At 42.6% G+C, this 17,285-nt stretch overlaps 1 protein-coding gene across 1 annotated transcript in view; it reads right to left on the reverse strand.

The window, feature by feature from the left end:
• Positions 1 to 17,259, reverse strand: part of LOC310799315 (inositol 1,4,5-trisphosphate-gated calcium channel ITPR1-like) — a 150,111-nt gene extending 132,852 nt beyond the window's left edge. Inside the window, exons 1-3 of the mRNA XM_083661913.1 lie at positions 17,130 to 17,259; positions 16,075 to 16,191; positions 4,415 to 4,485 (exon numbers count right to left, since the gene is read on the reverse strand). Coding sequence (XP_083518039.1) covers positions 4,415 to 4,485; positions 16,075 to 16,166 — 163 coding nt within the window. The 5' untranslated portion in view covers positions 16,167 to 16,191; positions 17,130 to 17,259. The remainder of the gene's footprint in view (positions 1 to 4,414; positions 4,486 to 16,074; positions 16,192 to 17,129) is intronic.
• Positions 17,260 to 17,285: the final 26 nt, after the last annotated feature.

Below are 17,285 nucleotides of genomic sequence, written 5' to 3' on the forward strand. Positions count from 1 at the left end.
TAATGAAGAGTGCTCTTCATTACAGGTGCAGAAGAACATTTTGGACTTGAATGCATACACTGTATGCCATCTTCTTTTCAGATGCAAACAATGTGTTGATCGTGCAATATTTTGGTCAGAAGAATATCTTCATTTAAATCCATCTACCCTGATTTACCAATCGAGGGAAAAATGACCAAAACATTGCAATTTGCAATGAAATGTTTACCTGCAGGTGTTGCAAGGGCTGTATCCCCCCCACTACATTATGTGATGGACATACACACTACACTGCCTTATGCGTATTCATACTCTTTCTAGTCCTCTCTCCAGAGACTTAAAGGAACACTCCGCCCATTTTCAACCAGCTTTGTATCATTAGAACACCAGTAGTATATCAGAAAACTGTAAACGGTTTTGAAGTCTGTCATTTAATTTGACAGTTATTGAGTGTTAAAGTGTGGACCAGTGACATCACTGGTCCACACTAACTCAAATTAATAATAACTCATTAACTCAAATCAACTCTCAAACTGTAAATGGTTTTGAAGTCATTCATCTAGTTTGACAGTTATTGAGAGTTGATTTGAGTTAATGAGTTATTAATTTGAGTTAGTGTGGACCAGTGATGTCACTGGTCCACACTTTAACACTCAATAACTGTCAAATTAAATGACAGACTTCAAAACCGTTTACAGTTTTCTGATATACTACTGATGTTCTAATGATACAAAGCTGGTTGAAAATGGGCGGAGTGTTCCTTTAAACCTCTGGCCTGAGAAGAACTGAGGGGTCATGAGTTGTACTTCCTGTGTAGGAGCTAAAAATAGTTCGGTGCACCCAGAGAGAGGCATCTCAAGGCTTTTTGGTTGGAACACATTCTTTTCAAAGCGCCCTGCAGCCAAATGTGTTGGTCTCCTCCTCTGATTGTCTCCATCTGTTCTCTACCTCCACAGACACATGTACGCACAAGGATGTGCACACGCTGGACAACACACGGCGGTGTCAACACGCGCACGGACACACAAGCATATGCACGCACAGACACACACACACACGCACGCACACACACACACACACACACACACACACACACACACACACGCTATTATCATTATCAAAGACAGCCCTGTTTGAAGTGCAGTGGGCAGGCATATTGTGGTTGTCACCAGAGAAACGCATCATAACACACTGAGCAGTGTCTCTCACAGCATAAACAGAGAGCAGTTAGCCTGATGACATCATAACACACTGAGCAGTGTCTCTCACAGTATAAACAGAGAGCAGTTAGCCTGATGACATCATAACACACTGAGCAGTGTCTCTCACAGTATAAACAGAGAGCAGTTAGCCTGATGACATCATAACACACTGAGCAGTGTCTCTCACAGCATAAACAGAGAGCAGTTAGCCTGATGACATCATAACACACTGAGCAGTGTCTCTCACAGTATAAACAGAGAGCAGTTAGCCTGATGACATCATAACACACTGAGCAGTGTCTCTCACACAGTTAGCCTGGTGAGGTCATAACACACTGAGCAGTGTCTCTCACAGCATAAACAGAGAGCAGTTAGCCTGATGACATCATAACACTGAGCAGTGTCTCTCACGCAGTTAGCCTGATGACATCATAACACTGAGCAGTGTCTCTCACGCAGTTAGCCTGATGACATCATAACACACTGAGCAGTGTCTCTCACGCAGTTAGCCTGGTGATGTCATAACACACTGAGCAGTGTCTCTCACAGTATAAACAGGGAGCAGTGTCTCTCACGGTATAAACAGAGAGCAGTTATCCTGGTGACGTCATAACACACTGAGCAGTGTCTCTCACAGTATAAACAGAGAGCAGTTAGCCTGGTGATGTCATAACACACTGAGCAGTGTCTCTCACAGTATAAACAGAGAGCAGTTAGCCTGGTGATGTCATAACACACTGAGCAGTGTCTCTCACAGTATAAACAGAGAGCAGTGTCTCTCACGGTATAAACAGAGAGCAGTTATCCTGGTGACGTCATAACACACTGAGCAGTGTCTCTCACAGTATAAACAAAGAGCAGTTAGCCTGATGAGGTCATAACACTGACTGAGCAGTGTCTCTCACAGTATAAACAGAGAGCAGTTAGCCTGGTGAGGTCATAACACACTGAGCAGCGTCTCTCACAGTATTACCAGAGAGCAGTTAGCCTGATGACGTCATAACACACTGAGCAGTGTCTCTCACAGTATAAACAGAGAGCAGTTAGCCTGGTGATGTCATAACACACAGAGCAGTGTCTCTCAAAGTATAAACAGAGAGCAGTTAGCCTGATGATGTCATAACACACTGAGCAGTGTCTCTCACAGTATTACCAGAGAGCAGTTAGCCTGATGACGTCATAACACACTGAGCAGTGTCTCTCACAGTATAAACAGAGAGCAGTTAGCCTGGTGATGTCATAACACACAGAGCAGTGTCTCTCAAAGTATAAACAGAGAGCAGTTAGCCTGATGATGTCATAACACACTGAGCAGCGTCTCTCACAGTATAAACAGAGAGCAGTTAGCCTGATGACATAACACTGAGGAGTGTCTCTCACGCAGTTAGCCTGGTGAGGTCATAACACACTGAGCAGCGTCTCTCACAGTATAAACAGAAAGCAGTTAGCCTGATGACATCATAACACTGAGGAGTGTCTAAGTATAAACAGAGAGCAGTTAGCCTGATGATGTCATAACACACTGAGCAGTGTCTCTCACAGTATAAACAGAGAGCAGTTAGCCTGATGACATCATAACACTGAGGAGTGTCTCTCACGCAGTTAGCCTGGTGAGGTCATAACACACTGAGCAGTGTCTCTCACAGTATAAACAGAGAGCAGTTAGCCTGGTGACGTCATAACACACTGAGCAGTGTCTCTCACAGTATAAACAGAGAGCAGTTAGCCTGGTGACGTCATAACACACTGAGCAGCGTCTCTCACAGTATAAACAGAGAGCAGTTAGCCTGGTGATGTCATAACACACTGAGCAGTGTCTCTCACAGTATAAACAGAGAGCAGTTAGCCTGTAGCCTGTACTACGAAGCTAGTTTAATGCCTTATCCGAGTAAGTTTGAGTTTAAACCTGGTTTAGCCGTACTACAAAGCAAGTTAACTTTCAATCACCATGGCAACTGACGCTGCAAAGCTAACCTGGTCGCGACCAGGTTAGCTTCAGAAGATAAGATCAAAATCCATGACAGACCCATATAATCGGCTCTCTGGAGTCACTCACCGTTCATATAAGATCGCCATATGAAAAATAGATTGCAGTCAACTGAGAATATAACAAGAAAAACATTTGTGGCTCTGTAGGCTACATAATTAAATTAAGCCTACTTACCACTTTATGTCTTAACAGCTCAACGATGCGTGGAGAAATATGATCACTATTAATCACCGCCGCGCATATCATGAATGGACCCTCAAATGGAGTGAGGGTGATATTCTCCTACATGCCAGAAAATCCGCATCGTCTCAATTCAGTTCAGCAGTTTTCTCTTTTATAGTAGGCTATTAGGCTTTATACTAGGCTATTTTATATATGAATTATTCGATCAGTGCAACCACACACATGAGTGATAGAGATCATTATTCATTGAGCATGCGTTTCTAAATCTATGGTCTAAATAGGCTTACAGATTGTGGAAATGTATAGACTGAGATTACATTTGTTGCTGCTGTATCAATGTATGCAGCTGTATCAGACAGAAATCGCTGATCGAAGTAAATCAAATGACTGATGTGAATACAAGCTGCTGCTTTAGACAGCCCTTCAGCAGACTATCCAACGCGGATTTTCATTCTGACATTAAATCGCGGATACATTAAATATCCGCTAAAACTCTGATCATGCACTGCGCTTTCATGGAACGAGGAAATGGGTGTGGAAATTGGTGTGGGCGTGGATCAACTCAGCTGTTCATAATGTGATTGGCTAGTGCACCTCTTTCGCGTGGACGCGCGCCTGTGCACGAGCGAAAAACGTGCGCGTGCACAGGCAGATCCCAGGTCCACTTACCTAGTAAAAAACCAGCGTCGTAGTATCAGTTAACTAGATAGCTTTGATCCTGTTCAGTCAAACCAGATCAAAGGGACTTATCGCGGATCTGTTAAACTAGTTTCGTAGTACAGGGCTCTGGTGAGGTCATAACACACTGAGCAGTGTCTCTCACAGTATAAACAGAGAGCAGTTAGCCTGGTGACGTCATAACACACTGAGCAGTGTCTCTCACAGTATAAACAGAGAGCAGTTAGCCTGATGACATCATAACACACTGAGCAGTGTCTCTCACAGTATAAACAGAGAGCAGTTATCCTGGTGAGGTCATAACACACTGAGCAGGGTCCTCTCACAGTATAAACAGAGAGCAGTTAGCCTGGTGGTGTCAGGCCTGATGTGTGCCTCTTACCTCTGAACTTCTTAGGAGGGTTGTTGAGGTCCCCCGTGTCCGGCTGGACCACGCAGCGGTCATCCACCAAGCTGTGGATGAGGACACAGAATAACATGGTTAATCGCTTGCAGACACACACACACACACACACACACACACACACACACACACACGCAGGATTGTGTTAGGTGTATCATCAGTTGCGATCAATATATTCATGACTTTTTCTCGTTTGGCGTGCACGGCCGTATTGAAAATCCATCTCCAAGCGAAGAAGCGAGGCAGGAGGCTGTGGCCAGATACACACACTTTGATTTACAGTCAATCATTATGTCAGGTTTTAATAGTAAAGTATCACATACTGCAGGAACACTGATGGAGATGAGCCGTTTTTCACTCTGGCATTTGAAACTAGCATTTTTATTAGCGTGTGCCGGAGGGGTATCTGAAAAAAATTATTTGTGTAAGAATCGTGAGTTTAAATTGATTCTCAAGTTCCAAATGTTTTCTTTTTTTTCCTTTAAATATAATAGCTTTTTGTATTACTTAACTTATTTTTCTTCAAGTCACTAAGAACCCTAGGTTTTTTTTAGTTGTGCACGTTTAGCATGAATAAATCTTACCTTTTGTCTTGGGTTTGTCTTTGTGTGTACTGTGTTTACATTATTGCAATCAGTTGATACAATATTTTCAAATACAAAAACGACATAATCTTATACACTTTATTCTGCTTTCATGCCATAATTTGCTACACCGCCTTTCTTAGCACACAACGGACTGGACTAGATCCTATAATTGATGTTGAATCTATAATCAATTTTGAATCAGGAATCAGTTTTGATTTTAATTGTGGCACCAGGATTCAAACTCGAATCGAATCGTGAGATACCCAAAGATTCACAGCCCTAGTTGTGCTGCATGTATTTTCTGGTCTGTGCGTGTGGTAAACATGGTGCACTGCAGAGATGGTCTATATGACAGATGATCTTCCACCAAATATAGTCACAATAAAGCACTGCTGCAGTGCACAGACACAAATGCAGTGGGGTTTCCTAACACTGAAAATGGCAGCACAGTGTGCCAGCCTCTTCTGATTCTCTCTTTGTTCCATCACATAGTTTCACTGTGTCGGCTCTCCGGCTCCAGACAATAATGAAATCATTCAGGATTGGATGACCTGTGGGTAGGCTAGGCTAGGCTAGAATTCCTGCTGCTGACAAATTTAGCTTTTACTGGCTTAGAATAACACTTGTCTGGAGACAGGCCAAGTCCCACATCCATTTCAACCCTTTTCCCGGGGAAGGTCTACAGTTGTCCAAACACGACTGTTCAATCCTCCAGTCTGTACAGTGATATAGCCTACCTACATGAACATATAACCTTTCATCTGTTCACTCCTCCAGTCTGTACAGTGATATAGCCTACCTACATGAACATATAACCTTTCATCTGTTCACTCCTCCAGTCTGTACAGTGATATAGCCTACCTACATGAACATATAACCTTTCATCTGTTCACTCCTCCAGTCTGTACAGTGATATAGCCTACCTACATGAACATATAACCTTTCATCTGTTCACTCCTCCAGGCTGTACAGTGATATAGCCTACCTACATGAACATATAACCTTTCATCTGTTCACTCCTCCAGTCTGTACAGTGATATAGCCTACCTACATGAACATAACCCATATAACCTTCATCTGTTCACTCCTCCAGGCTGTACAGTGATATAGCCTACCTACATGAACATATAACCTTTCATCTGTTCACTCCTCCAGTCTGTACAGTGATATAGCCTACCTACATGAACATATAACCTTTCATCTGTTCACTCCTCCAGTCTGTACAGTGATATAGCCTACCTACATGAACATATAACCCATATAACCTTCATCTGTTCACTCCTCCAGGCTGTACAGTGATATAGCCTACCTACATGAACATATAACCTTTCATCTGTTCACTCCTCCAGTCTGTACAGTGATATAGCCTACCTACATGAACATATAACCTTTCATCTGTTCACTCCTCCAGTCTGTACAGTGATATAGCCTACCTACATGAACATATAACCTTTCATCTGTTCACTCCTCCAGGCTGTACAGTGATATAGCCTACCTACATGAACATATAACCTTTCATCTGTTCACTCCTCCAGTCTGTACAGTGATATAGCCTACCTACATGAACATATAACCTTTCATCTGTTCACTCCTCCAGTCTGTACAGTGATATAGCCTACCTACATGAACATATAACCCATATAACCTTTCATCTGTTCACTCCTCCAGTCTGTACAGTGATATAGCCTACCTACATGAACATATAACCCATATAACCTTTCATCTGTTCACTCCTCCAGTCTGTACAGTGATATAGCCTACCTACATGAACATATAACCTTCATCTGTTCACTCCTCCAGGCTGTACAGTGATATAGCCTACCTACATGAACATATAACCCATATAACCTTTCATCTGTTCACTCCTCCAGTCTGTACAGTGATATAGCCTACCTACATGAACATATAACCTTTCATCTGTTCACTCCTCCAGTCTGTACAGTGATATAGCCTACCTACATGAACATATAACCCATATAACCTTTCATCTGTTCACTCCTCCAGTCTGTACAGTGATATAGCCTACCTACATGAACATATAACCTTTCATCTGTTCACTCCTCCAGTCTGTACAGTGATATAGCCTACCTACATGAACATATAACCTTTCATCTGTTCACTCCTCCAGGCTGTACAGTGATATAGCCTACCTACATGAACATATAACCTTTCATCTGTTCACTCCTCCAGTCTGTGTACAGTGATATAGCCTACCTACATGAACATATAACCTTTCATCTGTTCACTCCTCCAGTCTGTACAGTGATATAGCCTACCTACATGAACATATAACCTTTCATCTGTTCACTCCTCCAGTCTGTACAGTGATATAGCCTACCTACCTACATGAACATATAACCTTTCATCTGTTCACTCCTCCAGTCTGTACAGTGATATAGCCTACCTACCTACATCAACATATAACCCATATAACCTTTCATCTGTTCACTCCTCCAGTCTGTACAGTGATATAGCCTACCTACATGAACATATAACCTTTCATCTGTTCACTCCTCCAGTCTGTACAGTGATATAGCCTACCTACATGAACATATAACCTTTCATCTGTTCACTCCTCCAGGCTGTACAGTGATATAGCCTACCTACATGAACATATAACCTTTCATCTGTTCACTCCTCCAGGCTGTACAGTGATATAGCCTACCTACATGAACATAACCCATATAACCTTTCATCTGTTCACTCCTCCAGTCTGTACAGTGATATAGCCTACCTACATGAACATATAACCTTTCATCTGTTCACTCCTCCAGTCTGTACAGTGATATAGCCTACCTACATGAACATAACCCATATAACCTTTCATCTGTTCACTCCTCCAGGCTGTACAGTGATATAGCCTACCTACATGAACATAACCCATATAACCTTTCATCTGTTCACTCCTCCAGTCTGTACAGTGATATAGCCTACCTACATGAACATATAACCCATATAACCTTTCATCTGTTCACTCCTCCAGTCTGTACAGTGATATAGCCTACCTACATGAACATATAACCCATATAACCTTTCATCTGTTCACTCCTCCAGTCTGTACAGTGATATAGCCTACCTACATGAACATAACCCATATAACCTTTCATCTGTTCACTCCTCCAGTCTGTACAGTGATATAGCCTACCTACATGAACATATAACCTTTCATCTGTTCACTCCTCCAGTCTGTACAGTGATATAGCCTACCTACATGAACATATAACCTTTCATCTGTTCACTCCTCCAGGCTGTACAGTGATATAGCCTACCTACATGAACATATAACCTTTCATCTGTTCACTCCTCCAGTCTGTGTACAGTGATATAGCCTACCTACATGAACATATAACCTTTCATCTGTTCACTCCTCCAGTCTGTACAGTGATATAGCCTACCTACATGAACATATAACCTTTCATCTGTTCACTCCTCCAGTCTGTACAGTGATATAGCCTACCTACCTACATGAACATATAACCTTTCATCTGTTCACTCCTCCAGTCTGTACAGTGATATAGCCTACCTACCTACATCAACATATAACCCATATAACCTTTCATCTGTTCACTCCTCCAGTCTGTACAGTGATATAGCCTACCTACATGAACATATAACCTTTCATCTGTTCACTCCTCCAGTCTGTACAGTGATATAGCCTACCTACATGAACATATAACCTTTCATCTGTTCACTCCTCCAGGCTGTACAGTGATATAGCCTACCTACATGAACATATAACCTTTCATCTGTTCACTCCTCCAGGCTGTACAGTGATATAGCCTACCTACATGAACATAACCCATATAACCTTTCATCTGTTCACTCCTCCAGTCTGTACAGTGATATAGCCTACCTACATGAACATATAACCTTTCATCTGTTCACTCCTCCAGTCTGTACAGTGATATAGCCTACCTACATGAACATAACCCATATAACCTTTCATCTGTTCACTCCTCCAGGCTGTACAGTGATATAGCCTACCTACATGAACATAACCCATATAACCTTTCATCTGTTCACTCCTCCAGTCTGTACAGTGATATAGCCTACCTACATGAACATATAACCCATATAACCTTTCATCTGTTCACTCCTCCAGTCTGTACAGTGATATAGCCTACCTACATGAACATATAACCCATATAACCTTTCATCTGTTCACTCCTCCAGTCTGTACAGTGATATAGCCTACCTACATGAACATAACCCATATAACCTTTCATCTGTTCACTCCTCCAGTCTGTACAGTGATATAGCCTACCTACATGAACATATAACCCATATAACCTTTCATCTGTTCACTCCTCCAGGCTGTACAGTGATATAGCCTACCTACCTACATGAACATATAACCCATATAACCTTTCATCTGTTCACTCCTCCAGTCTGTACAGTGATATAGCCTACCTACATGAACATATAACCCATATAACCTTTCATCTGTTCACTCCTCCAGTCTGTACAGTGATATAGCCTACCTACATGAACATAACCCATATAACCTTTCATCTGTTCACTCCTCCAGTCTGTACAGTGATATAGCCTACCTACATGAACATAACCCATATAACCTTTCATCTGTTCACTCCTCCAGGCTGTACAGTGATATAGCCTACCTACATGAACATATAACCTTTCATCTGTTCACTCCTCCAGTCTGTACAGTGATATAGCCTACCTACATGAACATATAACCTTTCATCTGTTCACTCCTCCAGTCTGTACAGTGATATAGCCTACCTACATGAACATATAACCTTTCATCTGTTCACTCCTCCAGTCTGTACAGTGATATAGCCTACCTACATGAACATATAACCTTTCATCTGTTCACTCCTCCAGTCTGTACAGTGATATAGCCTACCTACATGAACATACAGTATAACCCATATAACCTTTCATCTGTTCACTCCTCCAGTCTGTACAGTGATATAGCCTACCTACATCAACATAACCCATATAACCTTTCATCTGTTCACTCCTCCAGTCTGTACAGTGATATAGCCTACCTACATGAACATACAGTATAACCCATATAACCTTTCATCTGTTCACTCCTCCAGTCTGTACAGTGATATAGCCTACCTACATGAACATATAACCTTTCATCTGTTCACTCCTCCAGGCTGTACAGTGATATAGCCTACCTACATGAACATATAACCTTTCATCTGTTCACTCCTCCAGTCTGTACAGTGATATAGCCTACCTACATGAACATATAACCTTTCATCTGTTCACTCCTCCAGTCTGTACAGTGATATAGCCTACCTACATGAACATATAACCTTCATCTGTTCACTCCTCCAGGCTGTACAGTGATATAGCCTACCTACATGAACATAACCCATATAACCTTTCATCTGTTCACTCCTCCAGTCTGTACAGTGATATAGCCTACCTACATCAACATAACCCATATAACCTTTCATCTGTTCACTCCTCCAGTCTGTACAGTGATATAGCCTACCTACATGAACATAACCCATATAACCTTTCATCTGTTCACTCCTCCAGGCTGTACAGTGATATAGCCTACCTACATGAACATATAACCTTTCATCTGTTCACTCCTCCAGTCTGTACAGTGATATAGCCTACCTACATGAACATATAACCTTTCATCTGTTCACTCCTCCAGTCTGTACAGTGATATAGCCTACCTACATGAACATATAACCTTTCATCTGTTCACTCCTCCAGGCTGCACAGTGATATAGCCTACCTACATCAACATATAACCCATATAACCTTTCATCTGTTCACTCCTCCAGTCTGTACAGTGATATAGCCTACCTACATGAACATAACCCATATAACCTTTCATCTGTTCACTCCTCCAGTCTGTACAGTGATATAGCCTATCTACATGAACATATAACCTTTCATCTGTTCACTCCTCCAGTCTGTACAGTGATATAGCCTACCTACATGAACATATAACCCATATAACCTTTCATCTGTTCACTCCTCCAGTCTGTACAGTGATATAGCCTACCTACATGAACATATAACCTTTCATCTGTTCACTCCTCCAGGCTGTACAGTGATATAGCCTACCTACATGAACATATAACCTTTCATCTGTTCACTCCTCCAGTCTGTACAGTGATATAGCCTACCTACATGAACATATAACCTTTCATCTGTTCACTCCTCCAGTCTGTACAGTGATATAGCCTACCTACATGAACATAACCCATATAACCTTTCATCTGTTCACTCCTCCAGGCTGTACAGTGATATAGCCTACCTACATCAACATATAACCTTCATCTGTTCACTCCTCCAGTCTGTACAGTGATATAGCCTACCTACATCAACATAACCCATATAACCTTTCATCTGTTCACTCCTCCAGTCTGTACAGTGATATAGCCTACCTACATGAACATATAACCTTCATCTGTTCACTCCTCCAGTCTGTACAGTGATATAGCCTACCTACATGAACATATAACCTTTCATCTGTTCACTCCTCCAGTCTGTACAGTGATATAGCCTACCTACATGAACATATAACCTTTCATCTGTTCACTCCTCCAGTCTGTACAGTGATATAGCCTACCTACATGAACATATAACCTTCATCTGTTCACTCCTCCAGGCTGTACAGTGATATAGCCTACCTACATCAACATAACCCATATAACCTTTCATCTGTTCACTCCTCCAGTCTGTACAGTGATATAGCCTACCTACATGAACATAACCCATATAACCTTTCATCTGTTCACTCCTCCAGTCTGTACAGTGATATAGCCTACCTACATGAACATACAGTATAACCCATATAACCTTTCATCTGTTCACTCCTCCAGTCTGTACAGTGATATAGCCTACCTACATGAACATATAACCTTTCATCTGTTCACTCCTCCAGTCTGTACAGTGATATAGCCTACCTACATGAACATAACCCATATAACCTTTCATCTGTTCACTCCTCCAGTCTGTACAGTGATATAGCCTACCTACATGAACATATAACCTTTCATCTGTTCACTCCTCCAGTCTGTACAGTGATATAGCCTACCTACATCAACATAACCCATATAACCTTTCATCTGTTCACTCCTCCAGGCTGTACAGTGATATAGCCTACCTACATGAACATATAACCTTTCATCTGTTCACTCCTCCAGTCTGTACAGTGATATAGCCTACCTACCTACATGAACATATAACCCATATAACCTTTCATCTGTTCACTCCTCCAGTCTGTACAGTGATATAGCCTACCTACATGAACATAACCCATATAACCTTTCATCTGTTCACTCCTCCAGTCTGTACAGTGATATAGCCTACCTACATGAACATACAGTATAACCCATATAACCTTTCATCTGTTCACTCCTCCAGTCTGTACAGTGATATAGCCTACCTACATGAACATATAACCTTTCATCTGTTCACTCCTCCAGTCTGTACAGTGATATAGCCTACCTACATGAACATATAACCTTTCATCTGTTCACTCCTCCAGTCTGTACAGTGATATAGCCTACCTACCTACATGAACATATAACCCATATAACCTTTCATCTGTTCACTCCTCCAGTCTGTGCAGTGATATAGCCTACCTACATGAACATATAACCTTTCATCTGTTCACTCCTCCAGTCTGTACAGTGATATAGCCTACCTACATCAACATAACCCATATAACCTTTCATCTGTTCACTCCTCCAGTCTGTACAGTGATATAGCCTACCTACATGAACATAACCCATATAACCTTTCATCTGTTCACTCCTCCAGTCTGTACAGTGATATAGCCTACCTACATCAACATAACCCATATAACCTTTCATCTGTTCACTCCTCCAGTCTGTACAGTGATATAGCCTACCTACCTACATCAACATAACCCATATAACCTTTCATCTGTTCACTCCTCCAGTCTGTACAGTGATATAGCCTACCTACATGAACATAACCCATATAACCTTTCATCTGTTCACTCCTCCAGTCTGTACAGTGATATAGCCTACCTACATGAACATATAACCTTTCATCTGTTCACTCCTCCAGTCTGTACAGTGATACATGAACATATAACCTTCATCTGTTCACTCCTCCAGTCTGTACAGTGATATAGCCTACCTACCTACATGAACATATAACCCATATAACCCCTCTCTCCAGTTATCCAGTCATCAAGCTGCGATCTGGAGAATGCTGCTGAGTTGGTGGTTAACCGTGAAGATGGCTCCAGGCCAAGACTTTCATGACGGTTTTGTATACGTGTATAAATACAGAATGTGTGTTTCCTTGTGTGTGTGTGTGTGTGTGTGTGTGTGTGTGTGTGTGTGTGTGTGTGTGTGTGTGTGTGTGTGTGTGTGTGTGTGTGTGTGTGTGTGTGTGTGTGTGCGTGCGTGTGTGTGTGGAACTCGAGAAAGGCCGCGATGTCTCTGCTGTGACTCAGTCTTTGCTGTAGCTCATCCCATTTTTCATGAGCAGGGGTGGGGGTCCTGGACACTGAGCAGATAGCTCTGCTAGCGTTACCGCTGCTGGTCACCATATACAGTGCCTGCCTATAAATGTCTTCTTGTAGGGTCTACCAGCAAAACATTGCCTTGCAAGCTCTCTCTCATCGGATCATCACTCGGTTTAAAATCCAGCATGGGACTCGAGAAGGGTTTAAATGCAACAAGTGCAGCACACTGCACATCAAGCCGAGCACACTGCACATCAAGCCGAGCACACTGCACATCAAGCCAAGATCCATGCTAGGCTGCTAAACTGACATGATAGGAGGAGGGGGGCAGATATAATGTGATTAGGGCTGGGTGATATGGTTGAAATTATGATACTACGATAATCAGAATGATTTTTCTCATGAATATCAATATATATCCTAGGGTTGTCAAAAGTATTGATAGTATCGATCGATATACTAAAAATGTGAAACGGATACAATACTCATTTGCAACAGGTTCCGTAGTATCAATACTAAAAGAAACGGATACAATACTCATTTGCAACTGTATCAATATCAGCAGTGCGTTCTCTTAATGAAAAATCAAACATACCACTGATTTCTCCCTCCCTGTCATTGGTGGGTATCTTTTGCTTCAACCAGTTCAAAGTATCTGCTGTGTTATGATAGGCTGATGACTAGAGCAGGTGTAATCTGCTGTGTAAGGTCAAGGTTTTTAATTTATCAGGTCTAGATTACGGAGCGTGCATCTATCCGTCCATCTGTCTTTGTTTATTTTTTATGCCTCTTGATGTGTTGTTGTCGTCATCCCGCTGCGTGGTATCGAAAATGGTATCGAGTATCGATATTTTCCTGGGTATCAGTATCGAAGTAGAAATTCTAGTATCGTGACATCCCGAATATATCTCGATATGAATATATGCAAAATCACGTTAAATAATCAAATTAATGTTCATCTTATTGAACTGACACACACACACACACACACACACACACACACACGCGCGCGCACGCACAATGAGCTATATCCTAAAGTTGTAATACGTTCTACCAAGGGCTGATAGTTCATGAGATGTGAAGCAGGTGTCCATGTACAGGTGAAATTAGCTATTTCAATGATGGTGACTGACTTTCTGGTTTCATTGATGAAAACATGGGGCATTTGGGATATTGTGCAGTGTGTTGTTGTCAGTGCTGCTATGATTAAACCAGTCCAGTTTTACAGTGCTGTGTTTGTGCATTTGTGTTGTATTGTACTGTACTTCTCTGATGCTGTTTGAGACCAGGTCCACCAGGCAGGCAGTCATACCTGCTTATGTAAAGTCCTTTGTAATGGCTATTATTATGTAAAAGTCAATGGGATTTTTGTATGGGGATTTTGGTTAAATGCTTGAAATAAGTTCTATGGTTAACAGAAGTTTATGAAATTTGTGAAATTAATTTTTTCTTCAGCAAGATCTTCACGACAACTTTCATGATTTTCGAAGCGTACATACTACATTTGTTTGTTTTTAACACGATTTTCAGAAAACTCTTGTTAACCAACAGACCTTATTTCATGCATTTAATCGAAATTCCCATACAAAATGACTGACTGACAAAATGACTTTTTACACATAGGAACCAGGAAGTGCAGGGACTCCTGGCCTGGGTAAGCCTACAAAAATTACGTCAAATCACGTCTATTATCGCCCAGCCCAAAATGTGATATTTGATCACAATGACTGTCACTGAGCTGCTGAGGATGCAACATCTTCCTCTCGGACACGTCAGCGGGCACAAGCTGGTCAGCATGGGGGCTTGAAGAACCCTGGTTCTCTGCTTAACGGGGAATCTGCTTAACCACTAGGCCACCGCCACAGTAACTGATAGGAGAAGCATGTGATCAGTAGGACACATCTTACATGCAGAAAATCAACATCAGCTGTATTGTGTTTCAAATATGAGATGCAAGTGACAGAGGAACAACAAGGTATCTTATTGCCAAGTAGGGGCGCGGTGCATCTTCTTCTGCACGCACACGCGCGCGCACACACACGCACATGCACACACACACACACACACACACACACACACACTTTATCTTTTTATGTGCAGTTGCGGCCCCATACTTCCTATTCTTCCAGCACTATCAGAGGTGGCCAAAGTGCCACTTCAAAGGCCTCCCACTGTATTCCCAGCTTTGTTCTTTGGGATAAGATGGGACAATGTATCCAATAATCTCTCCTTAACTCAAATGCCAGTGACGATGGGAACTGACGACCATCGCACAGAAACACACAGACAGAGTGAAGACGCAGAGCCTTTTGTGGCTGTGAGTGACAGCACTGTGACAGCACTGTGACAGTACTGCCAAAATCGTGTCTCGCTTAATCAAACTCTCAATAGGTTAACAGTCACCAATATGAGTGTGAGTTATCTCTGCAGCCTTCCTTCCTTCCAAATACAAACAACTGCTCAGCTTGCAGTGGGACAGGAAGAGTGCAAAGTGGGCCCACACACACACACACACACACACACGACACACACTCTCTCTCTCTCTCTCACACACACACACACACACACACACACCTACACACACACGGTGAGTGAGAAGGACATACCCCAGGGTGCTGATGAAGCCATTGGTGGAGCCTTCTGCATACAGGGAGCAGATGTCCCCAATGTGAAGGAAGCTGGACATCTTATCCGACATGTCTGTCACACACGAGGGAAAATGCCTACGGCAGAGGAGAGGAGACAAACAAACAACAGTCCATGAAATGCAGTCAACAATGAAACATTACATTGTGTTCTGAGTGAACAAATGTATTTGTTCAGTTATAAGTGTGAATTTCTGTTTGGATTTGCTGATATGATATTATGGTAAAACACCACACAGGCCTCGCAAATCAGCTGGTCAGTGAATCCTCCTGACAGGAACCCGACCCACAGGTGGTGGCAGTGAAGTGGAAACTAAAGGTTCCCCCCAGTAGGTCGCCAGCCACACTACTGCCGCACTGTTAGGATTTGCATATAGGAGGCGCAGGAAAATGTTCTACTTGATGTTACAGTAGCGTGCGGGGCTGTGTAGGTGGCTGCATGAGGCCTGGACAGTTAATGATTAGGAGTGGGCCTAGGCCTAGGCAAAGAGAAACTGGAGGGTTATGCACCTGCAATAGGTCATCAGCTGGCTGAGTAGACTATGGGTGCTGCAGGTAAATGTTCCTGTTGAAATGCCTCTTGGTGGGTCGACTGTGTGTAGGCATACTGTATAAAACTGTTGCTTAAAGTTGTGCTGAAAACCGTCTAAAACAGCGGTGTCATTATCTTGACTGCTTACGGTAGGTCTAATTATACAAATGTTTACACACACTGCAAAAGTAGCATGTTCCTACTACAGCAGGCATACTTATCCACTGTAGTAGCCCAACAGGGACTTGAAACGTCCGCAATCTCATGGTCTCACTCACAGTCAGACAGTCCGAAATGATCGCAGCCAGACAGTATATTTTGTTTTTCGTCGGCGGTGTTTTAACAATGAGCTCTCTGAGCAATTTGTTGCGTTGACCATTTAAGGAGGCCTAACTAAAAAGCTGTGCCTACGCGACCAAAAGATGAGCTGCTGAAGAGAAGAGGACAGATTCACTGTCTGCAGAAGTTGTGCGCTCAACTTTACCGTGGCTGTGGTAACGCTCGGAGTGGCTCACACTGGATCCGCGGAGGACATGATGATGACTGCGGCTCTGCTCTGCTGTTGACCGGGCGGCGGGGCGGGGGGGACACAGCCGGGGTCCGGTTCACTGACAGCTCCCTCACCTCTCCGCTCCTGCCT

This window comes from Poromitra crassiceps (assembly GCF_964638095.1).
Source record: "Poromitra crassiceps genome assembly, chromosome: 27".
NCBI classification, from domain to species: domain Eukaryota; kingdom Metazoa; phylum Chordata; class Actinopteri; order Beryciformes; family Melamphaidae; genus Poromitra; species Poromitra crassiceps.